The sequence below is a fragment of the Falco punctatus genome (genome assembly GCF_963210335.1).
Source record: "Falco punctatus genome assembly, chromosome: 18".
In the NCBI taxonomy this organism is placed as follows: Eukaryota; Metazoa; Chordata; class Aves; order Falconiformes; family Falconidae; genus Falco; species Falco punctatus.
This window is the reverse complement of record NC_137598.1, coordinates 4,717,519-4,739,521: the sequence shown is the minus strand read 5'-3', so window position 1 is coordinate 4,739,521 and position 22,003 is coordinate 4,717,519. Positions and strand designations below refer to the sequence as shown.

The window sequence follows — 22,003 nt, the reverse complement described above, 5'->3', positions numbered from 1 at the left end:
TGGATTTTAGGCTCTGGGGAGGGATCTTCTGGGATCTTCCGGACATCAGGCGGCACCAGGGTGGGGTTTAGGCTGTGGGGAGGGATCCTCTGGGATCTCCCCAATGTCATGTGGCACCAGGGCGGGTTTTAGGCTGTGGGGAGGGATCCTCTGGGATCTCCCCAATGTCAGGTGGCACCAGGGCGGGTTTTAGGCTCTGGGGAGGGATCCTCTGGGATCTCCCCAATGTCAGGCAGCACCAGAATGGATTTTAGGCTCTGGGGAGGGATCCTCTGGGATCTTCCGGACATCAGGCGGCACCAGGGCGGGTTTTAGGCTGTGGGGAGGGATCTTCTGGGATCTCCCCAATGTCCGGTGGCACCAGGGAGGGTTTTAGGCTGTGGGGAGGGATCCTCTGGGATCTCCCCAATGTCAGGCAGCACCAGGGTGGGTTTTAGGCTCTGGGGAGGGATCCTCTGGGATCTTCCGGACATCAGGCGGCACCAGGGCGGGTTTTAGGCTGTGGGGAGGGATCTTCTGGGATCTCCCCAATGTCAGGTGGCACCAGGGCGGGTTTTAGGCTCTGGGGAGGGATCCTCTGGGATCTCCCCAATGTCAGGCAGCACCAGAATGGATTTTAGGCTCTGGGGAGGGATCCTCTGGGATCTTCCGGACATCAGGCGGCACCAGGGTGGGTTTTAGGCTGTGAGGAGGGATCCTCTGGGATCTCCCCAATGTCAGGTGGCACCAGGGCGGGTTTTAGGCTCTGGGGAGGGATCCTCTGGGATCTCCCCAATGTCAGGCAGCACCAGAATGGATTTTAGGCTCTGGGGAGGGATCTTCTGGGATCTTCCGGACATCAGGCGGCACCAGGGTGGGGTTTAGGCTGTGGGGAGGGATCCTCTGGGATCTCCCCAATGTCATGTGGCACCAGGGCGGGTTTTAGGCTCTGGGGAGGGATCCTCTGGGATCTCCCCAATGTCAGGTGGCACCAGGGCGGGTTTTAGGCTCTGGGGAGGGATCTTCTGGGATCTCCCCAATGTCAGGTGGCACCAGGGCAGGTTTTAGGCTGTGGGGAGGGATCCTCTGGGATCTCCCCAATGTCAGGCGGCACCAGGGCGGGTTTTAGGCTGTGGGGAGGGATCCTCTGGGATCTCCCCAATGTCAGGTGGCACCAGGGCGGGTTTTAGGCTCTGGGGAGGGATCCTCTGGGATCTCCCCAATGTCAGGCAGCACCAGAATGGATTTTAGGCTCTGGGGAGGGATCCTCTGGGATCTTCCGGACATCAGGCGGCACCAGGGCGGGTTTTAGGCTGTGGGGAGGGATCTTCTGGGATCTCCCCAATGTCCGGTGGCACCAGGGAGGGTTTTAGGCTGTGGGGAGGGATCCTCTGGGATCTCCCCAATGTCAGGCAGCACCAGGGTGGGTTTTAGGCTCTGGGGAGGGATCCTCTGGGATCTTCCGGACATCAGGAGGCACCAGGGCGGGTTTTAGGCTGTGGGGAGGGATCCTCTGGGATCTCCCCAATGTCAGGCGGCACCAGAATGGATTTTAGGCTCTGGGGAGGGATCCTCTGGGATCTCCCCAATGTCAGGCAGCACCAGAATGGATTTTAGGCCTTGGGGAGGGATCCTCTGGGATCTTCCGGACATCAGGCGGCACCAGGGCGGGTTTTAGGCTGTGGGGAGGGATCCTCTGGGATCTCCCCAATGTCATGTGGCACCAGGGCGGGTTTTAGGCTCTGGGGAGGGATCCTCTGGGATCTCCCCAATGTCAGGCAGCACCAGAATGGATTTTAGGCTCTGGGGAGGGATCTTCTGGGATCTTCCGGACATCAGGCGGCACCAGGGTGGGGTTTAGGCTGTGGGGAGGGATCCTCTGGGATCTCCCCAATGTCATGTGGCACCAGGGCGGGTTTTAGGCTGTGGGGAGGGATCCTCTGGGATCTCCCCAATGTCAGGTGGCACCAGGGCGGGTTTTAGGCTCTGGGGAGGGATCCTCTGGGATCTCCCCAATGTCAGGCAGCACCAGAATGGATTTTAGGCTCTGGGGAGGGATCCTCTGGGATCTTCCGGACATCAGGCGGCACCAGGGCGGGTTTTAGGCTGTGGGGAGGGATCTTCTGGGATCTCCCCAATGTCCGGTGGCACCAGGGAGGGTTTTAGGCTGTGGGGAGGGATCCTCTGGGATCTCCCCAATGTCAGGCAGCACCAGGGTGGGTTTTAGGCTCTGGGGAGGGATCCTCTGGGATCTTCCGGACATCAGGCGGCACCAGGGCGGGTTTTAGGCTGTGGGGAGGGATCTTCTGGGATCTCCCCAATGTCAGGTGGCACCAGGGCGGGTTTTAGGCTCTGGGGAGGGATCCTCTGGGATCTCCCCAATGTCAGGCAGCACCAGAATGGATTTTAGGCTCTGGGGAGGGATCCTCTGGGATCTTCCGGACATCAGGCGGCACCAGGGTGGGTTTTAGGCTGTGAGGAGGGATCCTCTGGGATCTCCCCAATGTCAGGTGGCACCAGGGCGGGTTTTAGGCTCTGGGGAGGGATCCTCTGGGATCTCCCCAATGTCAGGCAGCACCAGAATGGATTTTAGGCTCTGGGGAGGGATCTTCTGGGATCTTCCGGACATCAGGCGGCACCAGGGTGGGGTTTAGGCTGTGGGGAGGGATCCTCTGGGATCTCCCCAATGTCATGTGGCACCAGGGCGGGTTTTAGGCTCTGGGGAGGGATCCTCTGGGATCTCCCCAATGTCAGGTGGCACCAGGGCGGGTTTTAGGCTCTGGGGAGGGATCTTCTGGGATCTCCCCAATGTCAGGTGGCACCAGGGCAGGTTTTAGGCTGTGGGGAGGGATCCTCTGGGATCTCCCCAATGTCAGGCGGCACCAGGGCGGGTTTTAGGCTGTGGGGAGGGATCCTCTGGGATCTCCCCAATGTCAGGTGGCACCAGGGCGGGTTTTAGGCTCTGGGGAGGGATCCTCTGGGATCTCCCCAATGTCAGGCAGCACCAGAATGGATTTTAGGCTCTGGGGAGGGATCCTCTGGGATCTTCCGGACATCAGGCGGCACCAGGGCGGGTTTTAGGCTGTGGGGAGGGATCTTCTGGGATCTCCCCAATGTCCGGTGGCACCAGGGAGGGTTTTAGGCTGTGGGGAGGGATCCTCTGGGATCTCCCCAATGTCAGGCAGCACCAGGGTGGGTTTTAGGCTCTGGGGAGGGATCCTCTGGGATCTTCCGGACATCAGGAGGCACCAGGGCGGGTTTTAGGCTCTGGGGAGGGATCCTCTGGGATCTCCCCTATGTCAGGCAGCACCAGGGTGGGTTTTAGGCCTTGGGGAGGGATCCTGTGGGATCCTGGAGCTGCCACGTCTCCGTCTCCCTGCCAGGTGGATCGCATGTCCTTCCCCTGCGGCTGCTCCCGGGACGGTTGCGGTAACATGGCCGGTCGGATCGAATTCAATCCCATCCGGGTGCGGACTCACTACCTCCACACCATCATGAAGCTGGAGCTGGAGAACAAGCGCCAGGGCGGGCGGCCACCGGCGCCGGAGGAGGATGCGGCCGCCGCGGCTGCTCCCGGCTCCGCTGGCGACTGGCTGGGGCCGCAGCCGGCCGAAACGCAGGACTTCCAGGAATTCATGGCGGAGAACGAGACGGCCGTCATGCACCTGCAAACAGCGGAGGAGCTGGAGAGGCTGAAGGCTGAGGAAGATTCCAGCAACGGCTCCGGCGTGGAGAGCTTGGGCGTTTGCATCCTGGAGGAGCCGCTGGCCGTGCCGGAGGGGTTGTGCCCGGCTCTGGCCGCCCCCATCCTCATCCAAGCCCAGTTGCCTCCAGGCTCGTCCGTCCTCTGCTTCGCCGACGGCCCGGAGCAGGCGGCCTCGCCGGTGGGCAACCAGCCCTACTTGAACGATGGCCCCGTGGTCTACTACCAGGTGGAGCAGCGGCCGGCGCTGGGCGCCAAGGGCGAGAGCAGCGCGGCGGAGCCGCCGGCACCGGCCCCCTGCCCCGGCGACAAGGACCTGGGCGGCCCCCCCGGCCCCCCCGTGACTTGCAGCCGAGCCGCCGCCACCCAGGGGGAAGCAGCCAAAAATCCTCCGTCGTCCCCAGAGGATGCGCCCGCTCCCCGCCGCGCCCCCTCCCCGTCCCCCCCGGTGCCGGAGCGGGCGCACGAGCCGCCCCCCGCCGAGGAGCCCCCGCTGGGGCCCGTCCTGCCCGTGTGAGCGGCCCCCTCCCCCCCTCGGAGCTCATTTATTTATTGACAATGATATTTTATGGACCGGCAGCATCGCGGGGAGCGGGAGCTGCGTTGTACAGAAGATTTTAGACGGCGTCGCCGCGCCGGGAGCCCGGAGCCTTCTCCCGGTTTGGCCGATGGGACACGCCTGACCTGGAGCCTCCCGCTTCCCACGGCAGCTCCTGCCCGCTCTCCATCCCCGGAGCATCCCCCACCGCGGACCAGGCTGTCCTTTTTGGTTTTTAAGGAAAAAAATATTTTTTTTCCTTTTTTTGGTTGGTTGGTTGGTTGGGTTTTTTGTTTTGTTTTTTTTTCCTTCCTTTAATGAATGTTTCCCAGGCTGTGTCACAACCGAGTGCCGGGGATGCTGCCCCTTCCCAGGATGGATCGGGAAGGGCCCGGAGCCAGCGAGGAGGCTCCGACCGCACGTGAGAGACGAGCCCGCAGCAAACGCTCCGGGAGAATTGGAGGGGAGGGGGCTGAACCCCCCGGATTTGGGGAGTGGGAGCCCTTGGCAGCGGCAGCACGAGATCCGTGTCCATCTGCCCGTCCCGTGCTCCGCGCTCGCCCTGAGGAACCCTCAAAGCCTCTGGCCAGGTGGTAAAAGCACTTTCGATCCCCTCCCCCCCTGCCCCGCGCACCCCCCCAGCCCCCAGGGCCCCCCCTTTGCCTCCGGCAGAAACTGGCCCCATTGAGGGTCTCTGTGCTAGGTCATGGGGGGCTGGGGGAGGGGGCGTCTCCCCTCCGTCCCCCATTTACCAGGCTCTGGGCGAGCCCATCTGGGCTTTTTAAGGAGGGAATTGCCGGGGGGGGGAGGCACGAGGACCCCCCCCTTGCCCCACAAGCCGCCTCTGCTGGAGGGTTGACGCAGTTTCTCCTTGGAAAACCACCCTGGGACGCGGCTCCCGAGGGAAACGGCCCGGCTGGGGGGCAGGGAGGGGTTTTTTTTTTTTGGGGGGGGGGAGCTGTGATCTGGTGAGATGGTCAAATTATTGGGGGGGGGGGTCGTTGCGGTTTAAGGCTCTTCTGGCAGTGGCCGAAGGTGTTTGGAGGGGTGCGAATCCCCCTTTGCTGCTCCAGCCCGGCCACCCCCTCCCCCTGTGCCGGGACTGAGCCCCCCCCCGGGGACCCCATCCCCTCCTCCAGGCCGGAGCCGGGGGGAAGGGGCTGGTTTCCCAACCGGGGGGGGGGGCGTTGGTGCAGGTCACCGGCCGCACACAAGGGCTGGACGGGGAGGAACGAAGCCTTATCGCTCGTGGACCCCCGCATCCCCGCATCGCATCCCCGCATCCCCGCATCCCCTCCCAGCCAGGAGCTGCCCCCCGCCCCCCTCAGCCATGGGGGCTTTTTTCAGCTGCTGCAGGACACGGAGCTGCCAAACCGGAGCGGACGGTGACACTTTCTTTCTTTCCTTCCCTCCCACCCCCCCCCCTTTTTTTTTTTTTTTTTTTTGGGGGGGGATTCCCAACGGACTCGGCGCTCCCTGGGACCTGCTCCGAGCTCCTCAGCCGACAGAATGAATCCTCGGACGCTGGTCAGGGTGGGCGCTTTCCCCAGAAGCAAAGAACTCGCAGGATTTATTCTATTTTTACAAAGAGAACTATGCTGTTAGTAGTGCAATGAAAGCGCGTTTCTGCCTTTTTTTTTCTTTTTTCCCTTTTTTTTTTTTTTTTTTTTTTTTTGTTTTCTTGGTCGGTTTAAACGTACTCACGGACACTAATGCTGGTTCCTGCTGGATTCATCCCCGTGTCAGAAACCAACCAGCCCATCTCCTCTCTCTGGTGCTACCGGGAGCCGTGGCACCGGCACGTCGCCGAAATCCCGGCGGCCCCCGGCTCCTCGTCCTATTTAAACAGCGACTCCGCGACCCCCAAACCCCCCGGCTCACACGAAGGTGGCTTTTTCATTTTCCAGTGTGAATCCAAAGCTTGTCCTCCCAGTATTTTTTTTTTCCCCGCCCCCCCCCCCCCCCAGCCTTTTCTGTTCTTTTCATGGTGATAATGCTGTATTTAAAGAGAATATTTAAGTGTAAAAATAAAAGAAATGCTCAACCTTGCACGGTGAGTTTGGGGTTTAAAGGGGGTGAAACCCACCCTAGGGCATTCCTCTTGGGGGGGGTCTCAAATTCCTGTAAAAATAGCCGGGGGGGGGTAGGGGAAGGCGGTTCTTCTCTGAGAGTGGAGCGCAGAGTGGGTGATTCCAACCCCTTTTTATACCTGAGTAATGCTTAAAAAGGGAAAAATTCCCGGTGATACACACACCGTCCGCGGGCGAGGAGCCGGTGGTGGGACACGGCGTCGTCCCTGGCGCGGGACGAGCCTCAGAGAGACGCTGGAGCCACTCGCTGGGGTTTTGTCTTTAATAAAACACCGAAAAGTTGGTTTAAATCCACTCAGCAGCCACGTATCTCTCATGCAGTGACGGGGTGAGGTGAGACACGGGTTGAGCCCCCGGCCGAGCTCTAATTAGGTGGAACTTAACGAACGCAGCCCCCCGGGCTCTGCCGAAGGTGTCGGGGGGGTCAGCGCTGCCTTTCCAACCCGTTTCGTGTCGGCAGCGGCGTTTCCAGCCCCGGGGATGCTCCAGGAGGCAGCCGCAGCCGGATAAAGGGACGGGAACCGTCTCCGAGGGTCCCGGTACCGTCACACGGGGATTTGGGGTCTTCGCTCACCCCCTCGGGGAGTTTTGTTTCTATTTCAGACTGTTCAGGGGCGTAACGGAACGACAAACCCTCCGGAGCGGCAAAACCCAAGCTGAAGGGAGCCCACTACTACAGGGATACTACAAGAAGCATCCGCAGGGAGGGGGGGGATGCTCGCTGCGTCCCCCCCCCCAGTGAAGGTGACGCGGTTTAAGAGCCGTAACAGCAAAGCCACCGCCGAGGGACGGCAGGGACAGGGCTCAGCCCCGCTCCCACGGACGAGGGGAAGGGAAGAGCCGGCAGCGGCACAAACCCCCACGCGGGAGGGGGGGACTCGCAGCGCTGGGACCCCCGGCTGGCTCGGGGCTGTGGTTTCACGGCACCGCAAGGTGGGTTTCGGGGGTTTTTTTTTTGCAGCACCAGGCTGGGAGTCGCTAAGTCGGCGCACGATGCCAGGGGTGAGGGTGCGCAGCCGGCGGCTCCGCCGTCACTCCTTGGCCCTGACGTAGTTGAGGGACAGCAGGACCATGCTGTTCGCCAGCAGGGAAGCTTCAGAAGCTGGGGAAAAAAAATGGGAGAGTGGGATCAGAGCAGCGCTGGCGCAGCCCAGCCGCTCCGGGGCTCCCCCTCGCCCCCCGGCCCCTCGCCCCAGACCTTGTGGCTCTGCTCTGCATCCCCCGTTTCCCTCCTGCTCCCAGTTTGCTTCCCTCGGTGCTGCTGTGGGGCTGGAACCTGCCCCCACAAGGTCTCTGCAGGATGGGGACACCCAGGGACAGGCTGTCCCCCGTGGGCATCCCACAGGGACACACACGGCTCTGGAGAGAGCCACCCTGCTCCGCCACATCCTCCCAGGCCCCCCGAGGTGGATGGGGCAGCCCAGAGGGGGATAAACCCACCGTTTATCCCAAATTTCCCCAGAACCACCGCTCCCTGTGCCCAGAGAAACTCCAGAGGCTCCCGGGTCCCCTCCCTGGAGCCACCCCTGGCCACCGTCACCTTGCAGCTTGCAGGAGAGCCCCAGCCACTGCTCCAGCCACGCTCTGCACTCTGGCACGCCGAGATGCGTGGAGTTCAAGCCACGGAGGTAACAAGCCTGCAGAGCAGGGAGAGGGGAAAAAAAATGCAGACGCTGTCAGGGACTCCAGGTGACACAAAACACCGGGGATCGTGCCGTGACCCTTCCTCGGTGTGAAAAGGAGACCAGCAACGGCGATCCGTGCCCCGGCGTGGTCCCCACAGGGAAAACGGGCTCTGGAAACACCTTCCCGGAGGAAAAGGGCGCTGAGCTGCCGCACGGTGGGTCGGGAGGACCGTGCCGTGCCCCGGTGCAGCTCGGGGAGCACCCAGGGAGCACCCGGCCGAGGCAGCGCGGCTGCAGGAGGCATCTCACCGCTCTCAGCTCCTCCTCGGACAGCTGCCCCACGCCCAGGCGCAGCATGGCACGGTCCAGGTGCCGGATCTCCAGGACGTGGCTCCGCAGGCGATGCCTCAGGAAAAAGGCCGGCAAGTGAGGGGTCAGGAACAGGACCTGGCTCAGGGCTTTCTGGAAAGAAGGGCAGGGTCAGCAGCGGGGACGTCAAACCCCTCCGCAAACGGGTGTCTGACCTACTCAGGCGCAACCGAAATCAGACAAAGCATCTCCTATTCCAGGCATGCCCTGGATTTTCTTCCCCTTTAATTATCTGGCTGATTTTCCTGCCCGGGCTGCTCCCGGTGTCACACCCAGCCACGCCGCCGGCCCCAAGGAGCGGAGCCGGGCGCGGGTGTCCCGGGTGTGCGGGGCCAGCCCAGGCGCGGCCGATGCTCCCACTGAACCAGGGAGCTGCCAACAGCCTCATCCCGGGGCTGTTTTCATGGGATCGGGGCTGGGGGCGGGTGGGATGGGACCTTCACAGCTAAACCCCCCCCCGTCCCACCTGACCTTGACCTCCTGCTTGACCTTGGACGTCCCCAGGGTCGGGGCAGCCACCCTCCCCACCCTCGGAGAACACCCCTTCCTCGTGCCCAGCCGGAATCCCCCCTCTGCTGGCTCAGAACCAGCGCCTCGTCCCAGTGCTGCAGCCCCTACGGAAAAGTCTGTCCCCACCTGTCCCCATCTGCCCCCACCTGTCCCCATCTGCCCCCTGAGCCCCCTCCAAGGCCCCCCCAGAGCCTCCTCCAGGCGGATTGACCCCTCACAGCCGAGGGGCTCCAGCCCTGGGATCATTTTTGTGGCCTCAGCACCCGCTCCAGCGGCTCCACGTCTCCCCACGCCGCGCTGGGGGCGGCGCTGCGGGGGGCGCTCAGCAGAGGGGCAGATCTCCCCCCCCCTCGGAGCGCTCCAATCGTAGCCCAGGGCACGGGGGCGGCATCATGGGCCGTGAGCGCGCGTGGCCGGTTCACATCCAGCTTTGCAGCCACAACTGGAGGGATTTAGGGCTCAGCACCCTGCCCGGGGCGCGGCTGAGCACCTCGGGCCGCGGCAGGAAGGAGAAGAGCCGCACTCACCACGTGGGACACGCGGAGCTTGCTCAGAGCCAGCGGAGACCCCGCAAACAAACTTCTCAGGGCGTAAAGCTGGGCCACACGCGGCTGGTGGCCTCGCTGCACCTGGAAGAACCGTGGGGAGCGTTGCCAGCACCTCCCGCGGGCACTCGGCAGCAGCGAGGGCAGGATGGGTGCTGGCATACCTCGGCGCAGAGCTCCTGCAGGCCTTCCCGTAGCTGCGGCTCCGGCAGGGAACGTGCCGCCAGGGCTAAACTGGTCAGCACGTGCGGGTACGAGCCGCGCCGGACGGCGTCGTAGGCGTCCAGGAACTCGACCTGCTGGCGCGGGGTCCAAAAGTAGCGGATCAGGAGCTGGCGCGGGAAGAAATACCTGGGAGGGAAGAGGGGAAAAGGGATTCGGGGAGGAAAAACCCACAGGCTCGGGGCAGGGAAACGGGATTTCGTGCTGCCGGGAAGCGCCGCGAGCAACGCCGCCGGGGCCGCTCACCCCCCCGGGGCCGTGGAATTTGACGCCTCCCAAGGTGTGAGCTCAGGAATGACGGAATCACGGAGGTTGGAAAAGACCTTTAAGGTCACCGAGCCCAGGCGTCACCCCAGCGCCGCCGAGGCCACCACCCACCCACGGCCACGTGTCCTTGCAACACCCGCGGGGACGGGGACGACGCCACGGCTGCGGGCAGCCGGTGCCAGCGCCTGACGGCCCTTCTGGGGCAGGAATCGTTCCCAGTTTTCCATAAAAAATGTTCCTAATACCCGACCCAACCCCCCGGCACAACCTGAGGCTGTCTCCTCTTACTCTATCACTTGTTACGCAGGAGACCGACCCCCCCCGGCCACCCCACCCCCCCAGGCAGCTGGGGAAGCCATCAGCCCCCCCGAGCCCCCCCCCCAGGGGAACCCCCCCAGCTCCCTCTGCTGCCCCCTCCAGCCTCGAGCCCCAGCCCTGACACCTCAGGGGCCCAAAACTCTTGGGCACAGCACCCAGCCCCCGGGCACAGCACCCAGCCCCGGGGCGCAGCACCCAGCCCCGAGGCACAGCACCCAGCCCCGGGGCGCAGCACCCAGCCCCGAGGCACAGCACCCAGCCCCGGGGTGCAGCACTCAGCCCCGGGGCGCAGCACTCAGCCCCGGGGCACAGCACCCAGCCCCGAGGCACAGCACCCAGCCCCGAGGCACAGCACCCAGCCCCGGGGTGCAGCACTCAGCCCCGGAGCGCAGCACCCAGCCCTGGAGCGCAGCACCCAGCCCCGGGGCGCAGCACCCAGCCCCGGGGTGCAGCACAGAGCCCCGGGGCACAGCACCCAGCCCCGGGGCGCAGCACTCAGCCCCGGGGCACAGCACCCAGCCCCGAGGCACAGCACCCAGCCCCGGGGCGCAGCACTCAGCCCCGGGGCACAGCACCCAGCCCCGAGGCACAGCACCCAGCCCCGGGGTGCAGCACTCAGCCCCGGGGTGCAGCACTCAGCCCCGGAGCGCAGCACCCAGCCCTGGAGCGCAGCACCCAGCCCCGGGGCGCAGCACCCAGCCCTGGGGTGCAGCACAGAGCCCCGGGGCACAGCACCCAGCCCCGGGGCGCAGCACCCAGCCCCGGAGCGCAGCACCCAGCCCCAGGGTGCAGCACAGAGCCCCGGGGCACAGCACCCAGCCCCGGGGCGCAGCACCCAGCCCCGGGGCGCAGCACCCAGCCCAGCTGCCAGCAGGACATGACCCCAATCCCCCACCACTCCTCGGGCCTGGCCCTTCAGCCGGTTTTTAACCCAGCCAAGCCACCAACAGCTGGTTTCTCCGGGAGAACGCCGTCCGAAACCGTGTCAAGAGTGAATCAATTGGCTCCCAGGAGGTAAACAAGAGCCACAGCCTCTCCCTAAGCGGGTGACCTGGCAGTGGAAGGAGATTTGCTCCTCCGAAGGCGGTGGTGAGCTCGGGAAGGAGCATTTGGGCCACCCCATCGCTGCTGCGCCCGGCTGGGGCTTCTCCGAGGATCAACCCGACACGGAGAGCTCTGCCCTGCGCCGTCCCACGCAGCGGGGCCCTCACCCCCCCCCCAGGACACAAACCCCAGGAGGCAGAATGGGGAAAAAAGGGATTTGGTCGGGGTTTAGCTCTGGCATAAAGACAGCTGAGGGGGTGGGGGGCGTTGGAAGGACTAAGGAGACAGCTGGGAGGGATCTGGGTGAGGCTGCTCCGGCCAAGCAGGCGCAGGGCTGCTCCCTGCGTGCCGGGGATCATTCCTCCACCTCAGAAAGAAGCAGCCGGGCGGGCCGCTGGCACGCAGCAGCCGCTGTTGCGAAATAATCACCCAGCTCGTCAGGCTACGGGTATTTTTCATTACAGCAAGAGGCGGAGCAAGAGAAGGGGACGCTCCGGCTGGATTTATAACACTAAAACAACCCCTGCAAACCTCAGTTCCATGAAATACAAGTTATCAAAGAGCCCAAAGATCAGGGCCGGCAGTCACCGCCACACCGGTACTCACATCAGGACGATGACCAAGAAGTTGGCGAAGGGCGGGATGGCAATAATTCCGATGGGAATGGCCTTGATCACATCCCTGCGGAACTGCCTCCGAAATTAGAAAAGAGAATCAGGACCCGATGCCAAAATCTTGAAATCCCCTCAAAATTCACAGCCCCAGCTCCGCTCCCAGCTTCCAAATGCCGCGGTTTTGGCAGAGAACGCAGCCCCCCCAAGGGAATCGGCTGCTCCAACTCTACCCACGAACTCAGAACTCTTTTTTGGGGGGGGAGAAACGCCCCCCCGCAGCAGCAGGGAGGCAGAGCCGGGCGTCGCAGCACCGGCAGGTGCCCTGAGCGCCGCACCATGCTGTGCCGTACCTGCCGCAGCCTCTCCATCTCCCGGTAGGGAAGCTGCTGAACGCTCAGTCTCTGATGGGACATTTTTGATTTGATTTTTCTGATTTCTTTTACTTCCAGGAAAAGCGCTTGGATTCCTGTCAAAACAGAGAGCACCTTCAGGTCCCCGTTCCCCAAATCCTTCCAGCGATGCCGTTTTTAGCGCCGGGAAGGGAACAGGCAACGCTTCCAACTGCTCCACTCTCCCCTGCAGAAGGAGAAACGTGTGTGTGTGTCCCCTGCCAGGACCCACCTTTCGTGAACGTCGTGTACAGCACGTAGAAACGGGGGAAGGTCCTTTCCAAGAACCTCTCGTACCTCCCGCTGACCAGCTTTGCTTTCGATGCCAGGGTGTTGAGGATGGACCGGGAGCCAGCTTTTGTGGACAGGCGGTACACGAGGGACCTGCAGCGAATCACCTCCCCCCCACCCCCGCAGGTTTTTTCTGTCAGTGCTTTGTGAAAGAGGCTCTGAGAAAAGCCAGGGGTGGCCCTAAGGTCACCCCTAAGGTGGTGGAATGATGGGTTGGGGGTGGTCCTGGAGCCCCCAGGACAATGTGGGTCCCCCCCAGCCAGCTGGTAAATGCAGGTTCAGAGCCATGGCTGGGGCTGGGGGCAATACAGAGGGGTGCACAGGGGGTTGAGGGTGCAGGGGGCCTGGGGGGGTAATATGGGGAGCCTGGAGGGCTGCATGGGTGGATGGGGGAGTAACACAGGGGGCTGCGCAGGGGCTGGGGGGTGCAGGGGGGCTAATACAGGGGGCTGCAGGAGGACCTGAGGGGCAATACAGGGGGCTCGGGGGGCTGCACAAGGGCTGGCGGGTGCAGGGGGGCTGGGGGTGTAACACAGGGGGCTCAGGGGGCTGCACAGGGGCTGGGGCGCTAATAAAGGAGACAGCAGGAGGGCTGGGGGGCAATATGGGGGGGGTCAGGGGGCTGCATGGGCAGATGGGGGTAACATGGGGGGCTCGGGGCTGCACAGGAGCTGGGGGGTAACACGGGGGCTGGGGGTTAACACAGGGGGATATGGGGGTGCACAGGGTGCTGGCCAGGCCGCACAGAAGAGCTGCACAGGGGCTGGGAGGGGTCTCCCCGTTCTGGGGGGGGCCGTGCTTGTTACTGGGGGGGGTCAAAGTGGCACAGACGCGGGGGGAGGGGCACGGCCGGTGCTGGGGAGCTCAGGGGAGCGGGGGCAGGGAACGACACCACCGTAAACAACTGGCGGGGGGGGCGCGGGGGAATAGGGGAGGATCGGGGGACAATGGGGCCGGGGGGGGGGGCTATGGTGGGTCCCGGGGGGCGCACAGGGAAGGACAGGGCCAGTATGTGGGGGCGGGGGGGGCGGGGCTATGGCGGGGGGCCCAGAGCGGAGGGCGGTGGCCGGCGCCGGGCTGAGGGGTCACTCCCCGCTCACCTCGGCGCCCACCGTGGCGGGAGGGGCAGCTCCAGCGGCCGCCGGGCGCGGCTGAAGCCGGCGGCGGGGCCAGGCCCGGGCCCGAGGCGCCATAACACCCGGCAGCAGCCGGCCCTGGACAGCGCCATCTTGGCGGGTCACCGCCCGGGGCCAAAGGGCGAAGGTCACAGCGAGATGACCGCGAGGGCAGCGGGCTGAGCGCTCATTGGCTGGCGCGCCGGAAGTGCCGCCCTCCCGATCATGTGACCGCGGTCGGAAGCGGCTGCTGGCGCCGCCGGGACGCGGCGTGTGGGCCGGGTTGGACTGAGCTCCCTCCGGCCCCGGCTACCGGCGGCCTGGGCTGGGTGCGGGTTCCCCCCACGGCCCCTCTCCCCAGCGCTCTTTTAAGGCCCGCGGAGCGGCGCTGGCGGAGCCCGGGGGGGCTGCGGCCCGTCCCGGGCCCGCGGGTGGTTGGGGAGCGCGGCCGAGGTGAGCTGGGTCCCCTCCGCCTCCCGCAGCGGGGGCTAAACCCGGCCCCTGCGAGGGGCTCCCCGGCCTGCGGCTGGGCTGTAGCTGCCGCCCAGCCCCAGGTTGTGCGGGGCGGCTCGGTCCCCGCTGCGGGTCACCAGCGAGGGACAGCGAGACGGCCCCCCATGGTGTCCCCCCCCCCGGAGCCCCGCAGTCCCTCCCCAGTGCTCCACAGACTTCCCTTGAGCCCCGCGGTCCCCCCTAGAGTCCCACAAGCTTCCCTCCAGCCCTGCAGTCCCTCCCCAGAGCCCCACAGGCTTCCCCCCCAGCCCCGCAGTCCCCCTCCCAGGTGACTCCTGCGGCTCTGCCCCAGCCTCTCTGGCTCGCAGCCGACTCTGGGTGCCGCAGCCAGGCAGGACATAGCTCCTGCCCCCCTCCCAGGAGCCCTGCAGTCCCCACAATCCCCCCCCCCAAGCCCCACAGGCTCCCCCAGAGCCCCACGGGGCTCCCCAGCGCTCTGCAATACCCCCCCCCCCCCCCCCCCCCCCCGAGGTGGCTCCTGCGGCTTTGCCCTGGCCTCCCTGGCCCGCAGCCGGCTCTGGGTGCTGCAGCCACACAAGACACAACTCCAGCCCCCGCACCGAGCAGCCAAACCTGTTCCACACCCACCCGCAGGTGGTTTCACCGGGGTCACGTTTGTTTTCTCCCTTCCAAGTGCCCCAAGAACCAGCGTCAAAGGCCTTGTGGGGAAACGGCGGCTGCTCCCACCCCTGCCCCTCAGCTCCAACCTCTTCACCCCCAGGCATCGCTAAAACCGGGCGCCACGTTCCCTCTCCCCACGTTCCCTCTCCCCACGTTCCCTCTCCCCACGTTCCCTCTCCCCACGTTCCCTCTCCCCACGTTCCCTCTCCCCACGTTCCCTCTCCCCACGTTCCCTCTCCCCACGTTCCCTCTCCCCACGTCTGGCAGCTCCTCGCTCTTCCATGAATCCTTGGGGATGCTCTTCCCAACCGAGCCCCCTCTCCTTCCTCCGGCCAGACCCTGGGACCCCCCCTCCGCCCCTCCAGCAGCGCCAGAAAGCCACAGTGCGTGGTGCTGGTCATGCACGCCTGCGGCTTTGCCCTCCTGCCTGGCGCGTCTGGTGTTGCACATTCAGCTCTTGCTTATCGGCAAAGAGCAGCGGGGGCCCTTTTGCAGAGAAAAAAGGGAAAATACCCGACAAACGCGGGGTTATCGCTCCGCCCCGACAGGTTTCAGACCAGCGGCGATCACTGATAATAATTGTATTGATCCAAGCCGGGAAAGGATCCTGTCTTATCAGCACCGCACGTACCAGCAGCAGGAAAATACCCCATAAATGCCCGTTTGGGCTCTAATCTGCCAAACAGCTCTGGTGGAGCAGAGTCCAGGCTGTTCGGTGTGCTAATTACCACAGCACGTCCGATGCTCGACCAAGCAGACTTTTAATTGAGCCTCCTGGGTTGATAAAGTGCCACAGGCAGCGTGGAACCCACCTTCCCCTCCGCAAGCGATGCTGTCACTGCCACGGGGACGGGACGAGGCTGTACATCAAAGCCTTCAGCTGTCCTATTAACCCCCTTAACTCAGCGGGGTTTATCGTTCTTTAATAAACGATAAGGGTGAAGCAGATGCGGTTGTTTTCGGGAGACTTTGAATTGTCTCCCGAGCTCCCCCAGGGGAACTCGGCACCGCTGGATCAGCGTGGGTGCTGCGGGCGGAGGAAGGAGGGAGGGGAGCCAGCAGGGAAGGGTGGGGACATCTTATATAGGGGAAGGCTGACCGGCTCTCTGCTCCCAGAAACCACTGACAGCAAGACGCAGGAACACCATGCCCAAGAAATACACCCTCCAGCAGAGCTCGCCCAGCTGTGAACTGGGTGAGTACCCCAAACACCGATCCCAGCGAGCTCACGCCATCCCTGCAGGGTGGTCTGGCTGATGGGAGGCATTGCCCTCACCCCAAAATACCCTGGGATTTGGGGAATAATGTAAATTTTCCAGCTTCAGGCTAAAAGCTGTTGGCAGCCCACCTCCCGCGAGGTTTCTCGCGCCTGTAGGTGCTTTCGGCAAGGCCGGGCGGCACGTGCGGGTGCCACGCTCGCGTTCCCATGTGGGAGCGATGCTGCCGTTCCGTTGGAATTTCCCTCTCCAATGCCCACGCTGTCAGGTCAGGGGTAACGTTAAATCCTCAACCGTGGAATCTTCCATCTCCTGGATTTCTCCTCTCACTTTTCCAGGATTCAGTTGTTTCGGCAACATCCTGGGATGTTTTGTGTGTTTAAACAATAAGGAATGCAGGTTGCAAAACCTGCATGGATGGGGAAAGCGAGGAGCTGCCTTACCCTACCACTGGCAGCTCTGCTCAGCAGAGGGCTTTGATTTTTTAATGAGCAGCTTCTCCTGTGCGGGTCAGGCTGTCCTGCTCCCTTAGCCCGGATCCCCACACCCTCTCCCTTCTGCTCACGGTCAGGCTGTGCTTCCAAACGGGCGCTCTTGGTGATCCACCATCAAATTACCAGGCTGGGATGGTGGAGATAAGAGCACGGAGCGCTCGTGTGCCGCTGGGAGCGATGCCGTGCTGCTCCTGCCACACGCTGCTTCCCGGACTGGCGCATTTCTGGTGAGTCTCACCAATTCGATCAGTTGGTTTTGTTCTTGGGAAGGGGTTGCATCAAAAAAAATGATCCTCAGTTTTCAAGGGAATGTGCAGAATAAGAGGAATTCTGTGAAAAAGCAGCGCTTCTCTCTGGGGAGGGGAAAAAAACAGACAGAAAACTAAACAAAAGCCAAATCAAGACCGTTCTCCCCCAAAACAGGCAGCATTCTTTGTGCAATACAGCCGTGTTCAGAAATAATTAATGTGTAATTTGTGTCTGCACCCATTTGCTGGCAGCCCAAAATCTAGAAATTTGAGGGTTTGATAGGAAAAGTGCTGGCGAGGTCCCGGAGGAGCCTGGCTCCGAGGGAGCCGTGTTCCGGGGCGGGAGGAGCCGCTGTGGGAGAGCCCGGGCGCAGGATCAGGGCCTGGCCTGGCTGCGGCTCGAGGAGGGGGCACTGCAGGTGGGGTGTCCCCCCGGCCGGGGACTACGCAGGGCATGGAGCCCCCCAAATGGGCCCTGTGTGCTGCCATACTGGGGCCCAGGGCCCCCAAGGGGCTCAGGTCCCCCCCCACTGGGCCCCATGTACCCCCATACCAGGGCCTGCACCCCCCAAGGGGCTCAGTCCCCCCACACTGGGCCCAAAGACCCCCACACCGGGACCCGGACCCCCCCCCCATCAGGCCCCGTGTCCCCCCATACCAGGGCCCGGACACCCCCAGGGGGCTCAGTCCCCCCACACTGGCCCCCATGCCCCCCACACCGGGACCCGGACACCCCCAAAGGGCTCAGTCCCCCCACATTAGGCCCTGTGTCCCCCCATACCAGGGTTAGCCCCCCCCCAAAGGGGGCTTTCCCCCCAAATCAGGTCCGGCGTCCCCCCATACCGGGGCCCGGACCCCCCTCAGGGGACTCAGTCCCCCCCCACACCGGGGCCCGGACCCCCCCAGGGGGCTCAGGCCCCCCACACCAGGCCCCGTGCCCCCCATACCAGGGTCAGGCCCCCCCAAAGGGGGGGTTTCCCCCCACATCAGGCCCCGTGTCCCCCCATACCGGGGCCTGTCCCGGCCCCGTGTCGCGCGTCCCCAGTCGCACCGAGCTGCGTCACGGGGCGGGCCGAGCGGGGCCGAGCGGGGCCGAGCGGGGCCGAGCGGGGCCGAGCGGGGCCGGGGCATGAGGCGGCGGCGGCGGCGGGGCCGGCCGGGGGCGGCGGAGACGGTGAGCGGCGGGGCTGGGGGGGGGGTGTCTGGGGGCTGGGGGGGGGGGGGTCTGGGGGCTGAGGGGGGGCTCTGGGGCCGGGAGTGGCGGTGGAGCCCCCCCGGGGATCGCTGGATGTGCTGGGGGAGGGGTGCCACCCCCTGGGGTAACGGCTGGAGGGGGCGAGGACCCTCCCTGAGGGGATCCCGGGGGTCCCAGGGGCGCTTTGTGCCGGGGCCGCCATGGGGCCGCTGCCCCCCCGCTTCCCGCACTGCCCCCGTGGCTGGGGCTCGGGGACCCCCGTGGCTCCGTGACCTTGGGGTGTCCCCTGGCTCTGGGGGTCGCTCAGAGGAGCGGGACCCCTCACCTGGCGAAGCCGGGGGGGGGGGCGGCCTGTGCCGGGGGGGGGCTTGGCCGGCCTGGGGACAGCAGCCCCCCAAGGAGATGGCAGCCCCCAAAGGGATGGCAGCCCCCCCCCAAAGGGGACAGCAGCCCCCCAAGGAGATGGCAGCCCCCAAAGGGATGGCAGCCCCCCCCCAAAGGGGACAGCAGCCCCCCAAGGAGATGGCAGCCCCCAAAGGGGACAGCAGCCCCCCAAGGAGATGGCAGCCCCTTAAAGGGACAGCAGCCCCCCAAGGAGACGGCAGCCCCCAAAGGGATGGCAGCCCCCCATGGGACAGCAGCCCCCCAAGGAGATGGCAGCCCCTTAAAGGGACAGCAGCCCCCAAAGGGATGGCAGCCCCCCATGGGGCAGCAGCCCCCCAAGGAGACGGCAGCCCCCAAAGGGACAGCAGCCCCCCCAAAGGGGACAGCAGCCCCCCAAGGACATGGCAGCCCCCAAAGCAGCAGCCCCCCAAGGAGATGGCAGCCCCCAAAGGGACAGCAGCCCCCCCAAAGGGGACAGCAGCCCCCAAAGGGATGGCAGCCCCCCATGGGACAGCAGCCCCCCGGGTCCCCCCTGCCACCCCCCCCCGGGCCAGCCCTGCCATCTCTCGGGGTACCAGGGGGTTGCGATGAAACCGCCCCAGCTGCCCCCCACCTCCCCCATGGCCTCAACGCTGTTCATAACGACTTTCCTCAGGGGGCTTGGGGTCCCCAGCCCCCCCCCCCGGGAGCCGAGCCCCCCCGGCCCCGCGCTTTGTCCCCCAACACCCCAACCGAGCCACAGCCCCGCGTCCCTGCTGCAGCCCAGCCTGGGGGAGGAGGAGGAGGGTGAGGGAGCCCGGCCATAGCTCGATGGTGGTTCTGCTGGGCCGGGGTGCCGGGGGTGCATCCCCGGGGGCTCTGAGCCAGAGTTTTCCTTGGAGAAGTGTTGTGGGCTTTCCCGGGATGAGCGCAGCTCGTTAAACGAGCCGAGGGAGCTGTCAAACGAGCTCCGGAGCGCTGGAGTTTGTTGGGAGAGCGGGATGCTGCGGCCGGCGCGGGATAACGGCTCTGTGCTTGGTGTGGAACAAGGTTTGGGGTGTCCCAGGCGATACGCTGACCCCCAGCCCCGCCACCCTGCTGTGGGGGTCCCACAGCTCAGCCTCACCACTCGTCTCTTTTTTTTTTTTTCCCCGCTTCTTAACCAAAATTCCCACCGTCCCAGCCGCTGCCTTACGTTTTTCAGAGGATGGGTTTAATCCCCAAACCTCCCAGCCGCTGCTAGAATGGAGCTTTTCAATCAGTTTGGTTTATTACACGTTGTGAAAATAGGTGAAGGCTCAGGTGGGCGCCAGCCCTCCCCTTTCCACGCTTCCCAAAAGCAGAGGAGCACCGTGGGGAGCAGCTCCAGGCGCCTTCGGATCAAGCAGGCTGGGGAGGAGAGCCGCTCCTGGCTTCCAGGGGGTTTGCCAGGTGCTGTTCTCCTTCTGTAGAAATAAATGCGTCACACAATGTACTTCCAGGGGACCACGCTTGCGTGAGCAAGGTGGGCTTGGTGCCCTCCTGCATCCCGGCCATCTCCCCGGCTTGTCCGACCCATTTCGGAGCTGGATGAGCTTTCACCCAGCGGGAGGACGCCAGGGATGGGAGCAAACCTGATGGCACAGGCTGCTTTAATCACCTCTGCTCATCGGCGGGAGCATGGGCGAGAGGGGGAGGAGGAACCCCCAGGTTCTCCAGGTTTTCCAGGGCTGGGATCTGGCAGAGCAGGTGCTGGCAGAGCGGCGTGGGCGTTTGGGAAGCAGGGAAGCGACATGGTTGTGCCGGCAAGGAGTTGCCCCTGTTGGGATGGCGAGCGGTGATGCACTGGGTCAGGGAGGTACGTGGTGCTCAGCGCTGGCCCCGTGCCGCCCGGGGAAGCTGAGCTGGAAGCACCGAGCTCGGGTGCTCGTATGAGGAAACCACGCAGCTAACGAGACGTCGGCCCCAAAACCACTGGAAAAGCGTTAACGGTCACGATGTGCCCCGCAGGAACCGGCCGGAGTTCAAAGCCGGACATCAAACGCAGGGACCTCAATGGCAGGAACTGCTCCCGGCGGGAGACGGCTCCCAAAGCCCCGCGTCTCCGCGCCGGGGATGAGCAGAGAGCCGTGGTGGCCTCCTCGTCTTCCCCCGGCTGGGCTGGGCTGCCTCCGGGGCTCGTGGTGTCACCAGTGGGAAGGGGAAGTGATGGGAGAATGACCCCTTGTTCGCAACAGCGGTGCCAGTGTCTGCGCTTTTGATTAAAGCAACCTTGTAATATCCTGCTCGGGGTGTTTTCCCTTATTCCAAGGAATATTCCCGCTGGGAAGGCGGCTGCCATCCTGAATATGGTGTGCAAAGGCAAACCCAGCGATGGTTACGGCAGAACGTGGCCCGGCGAGCCCACGCAGTTCGCAGAGGTGGCGGGTTGAAGGAGCGATAACTCCCAACCTTTTTTTTTTATTTTTATCCTGCAATTTCCACATCCTCTACTTTGCGCCGAGAGCAGCGGCGGGGTGTCGCCAGCGCCTTTCTTTTGAAAAAGCAGAGGGTGAGCCAGAAGCATCCCTGGGGCGCGGTGTCACCAGCTTTCCCTTGCCAGCTCCTTGCTTCCCGGCCAGCCTGGGAGCCTGTGGAATATTCCGGTCTGGCTCCCTGGGTGGCATTTCCAGCCCCGCACGCCTGGGAAAACCCTTTGTCGGGCTGAAGGAACGTGTTGGGAGCTCAGCAGCTGCTGGCCGAGATAGGGGAACCGATTCTGCTCCCGCCCCAGCTGTGATGTGGTGGCGAGGAGATATAATTAGGGCAGACTGGCGCCGTAACGAACATTCACCGTGTGATCTTCTTCCTCTTCGTCTTTCTTAATGAAGCGAGCGTTTCGCGGGACTTGCCGCCGGGGTAAGCGCTGTTGCTCCTGAAGGAATTGGAATTTGGGGAAAAGGCGGTTTATCGATAATTTTTTTTCCAGGAAAGCCCTTAGGCTCAGCGCTTTAAAAAGGAGCTGCCACGAAAGGACACTGTGACGGGGACAAGCTTTGCTCCAGCCTTGAGGTTGTCACCATCCAAGCGGGAATTGCGGGAGGGAGAAGCCTCAGGCAGAAGCTGGAGAGGTGGCACTCGTCCCCTCCGTGGGTGACACTCGTCCCCTCCATGGGTGGCACTCGTCCCCTCCATGGGTGGCACTCGTCCCCTCCGTGGGTGGCACTTGTCCCCTCCGTGGGTGGCACTTGTCCCCTCCCATTGGTGGCACTCGTCCCTCCGTGCGCCAGGATGGCACTTGTCCCATCCGTGGGTGACACTTGTCCCCTCCGTGGGTGGCACTCATCCCCTCCGTGGGTGGCACTCGTCCCCTCCATGCACCAGGGTGACACTCGTCCCTTCTGTGGGTGATACTCATCCCCTCTGTGCAGCAGGGTGACACTCGTCCCCTCCGTGGGTGACACTCGTCCCCTCCGTGCACCGGGGTGACACTCATCCCTTCTGTGGGTGACACTCATCCCCTCTCTGCAGCAGGGTGACACTTGTCCCCTTCGTGGGTGACACTCATCCCCTCTCTGCACCGGGGTGACACTCGTCCCCTCCGTGGGTGACACTCGTCCCCTCCGTGCACCGGGGTGACACTCGTCCCTTCTGTGGGTGACACTCATCCCCTCTGTGCAGCGTTGTGACACTCATCCCATCCGTGGGTGACACTCGTCCCCTCCGTGCACCGGGGTGACACTCGTCCCCTCTGTGGGTGACACTCATCCTCTCC

General features: G+C 64.3%; 3 protein-coding genes across 12 annotated transcripts in view; 2 read left to right on the top strand and 1 right to left on the bottom strand.

Annotated features, from left to right (window-relative positions):
• The window catches only part of CSRNP2 (cysteine and serine rich nuclear protein 2), a 30,979-nt gene extending 24,710 nt beyond the window's left edge, over positions 1 to 6,269 (top strand). For all 7 annotated transcript variants that reach the window (XM_080367977.1, XM_080367976.1, XM_080367975.1 and 4 more), the window contains one exon: positions 3,363 to 6,269. In XM_080367977.1, coding sequence (XP_080224103.1) covers positions 3,363 to 4,199 — 837 coding nt within the window. In that variant the 3' untranslated portion in view covers positions 4,200 to 6,269. The remainder of the gene's footprint in view (positions 1 to 3,362) is intronic.
• A 289-nt stretch (positions 6,270 to 6,558) lies between these two features.
• On the bottom strand, positions 6,559 to 14,873 carry LETMD1 (LETM1 domain containing 1). 2 transcript variants are annotated; one of them, XM_080368001.1, is made up of 9 exons: positions 13,605 to 14,873; positions 12,446 to 12,597; positions 12,175 to 12,290; positions 11,817 to 11,903; positions 9,524 to 9,710; positions 9,342 to 9,443; positions 8,245 to 8,397; positions 7,851 to 7,947; positions 6,559 to 7,412 (listed from the first exon to the last, which is right to left on the bottom strand). In XM_080368001.1, exons 1-9 carry the CDS (start codon positions 13,730 to 13,732, stop codon positions 7,406 to 7,408), a joined length of 1,029 nt encoding a protein of 342 aa, XP_080224127.1. In that variant the 5' UTR covers positions 13,733 to 14,873; the 3' UTR covers positions 6,559 to 7,405. The 2 variants fall into 2 exon arrangements, with proteins under 2 accessions (XP_080224127.1, XP_080224126.1); XM_080368000.1 differs by having other exon boundaries at positions 11,817 to 11,899; positions 13,605 to 14,508.
• A 461-nt stretch (positions 14,874 to 15,334) lies between these two features.
• SLC11A2 (solute carrier family 11 member 2) overlaps positions 15,335 to 22,003 on the top strand; it is a 45,087-nt gene continuing 38,418 nt past the window's right edge. The window contains exon 1 of one of the 3 annotated variants that reach the window (XM_080367945.1): positions 15,335 to 15,948. In XM_080367945.1, coding sequence (XP_080224071.1) covers positions 15,900 to 15,948 — 49 coding nt within the window. In that variant the 5' untranslated portion in view covers positions 15,335 to 15,899. Of the gene's footprint in view, positions 15,949 to 17,761; positions 17,887 to 21,060; positions 21,148 to 22,003 lie in introns of those variants that run through there. The other 2 variants (XM_080367947.1, XM_080367946.1) reach the window with 2 other exon arrangements.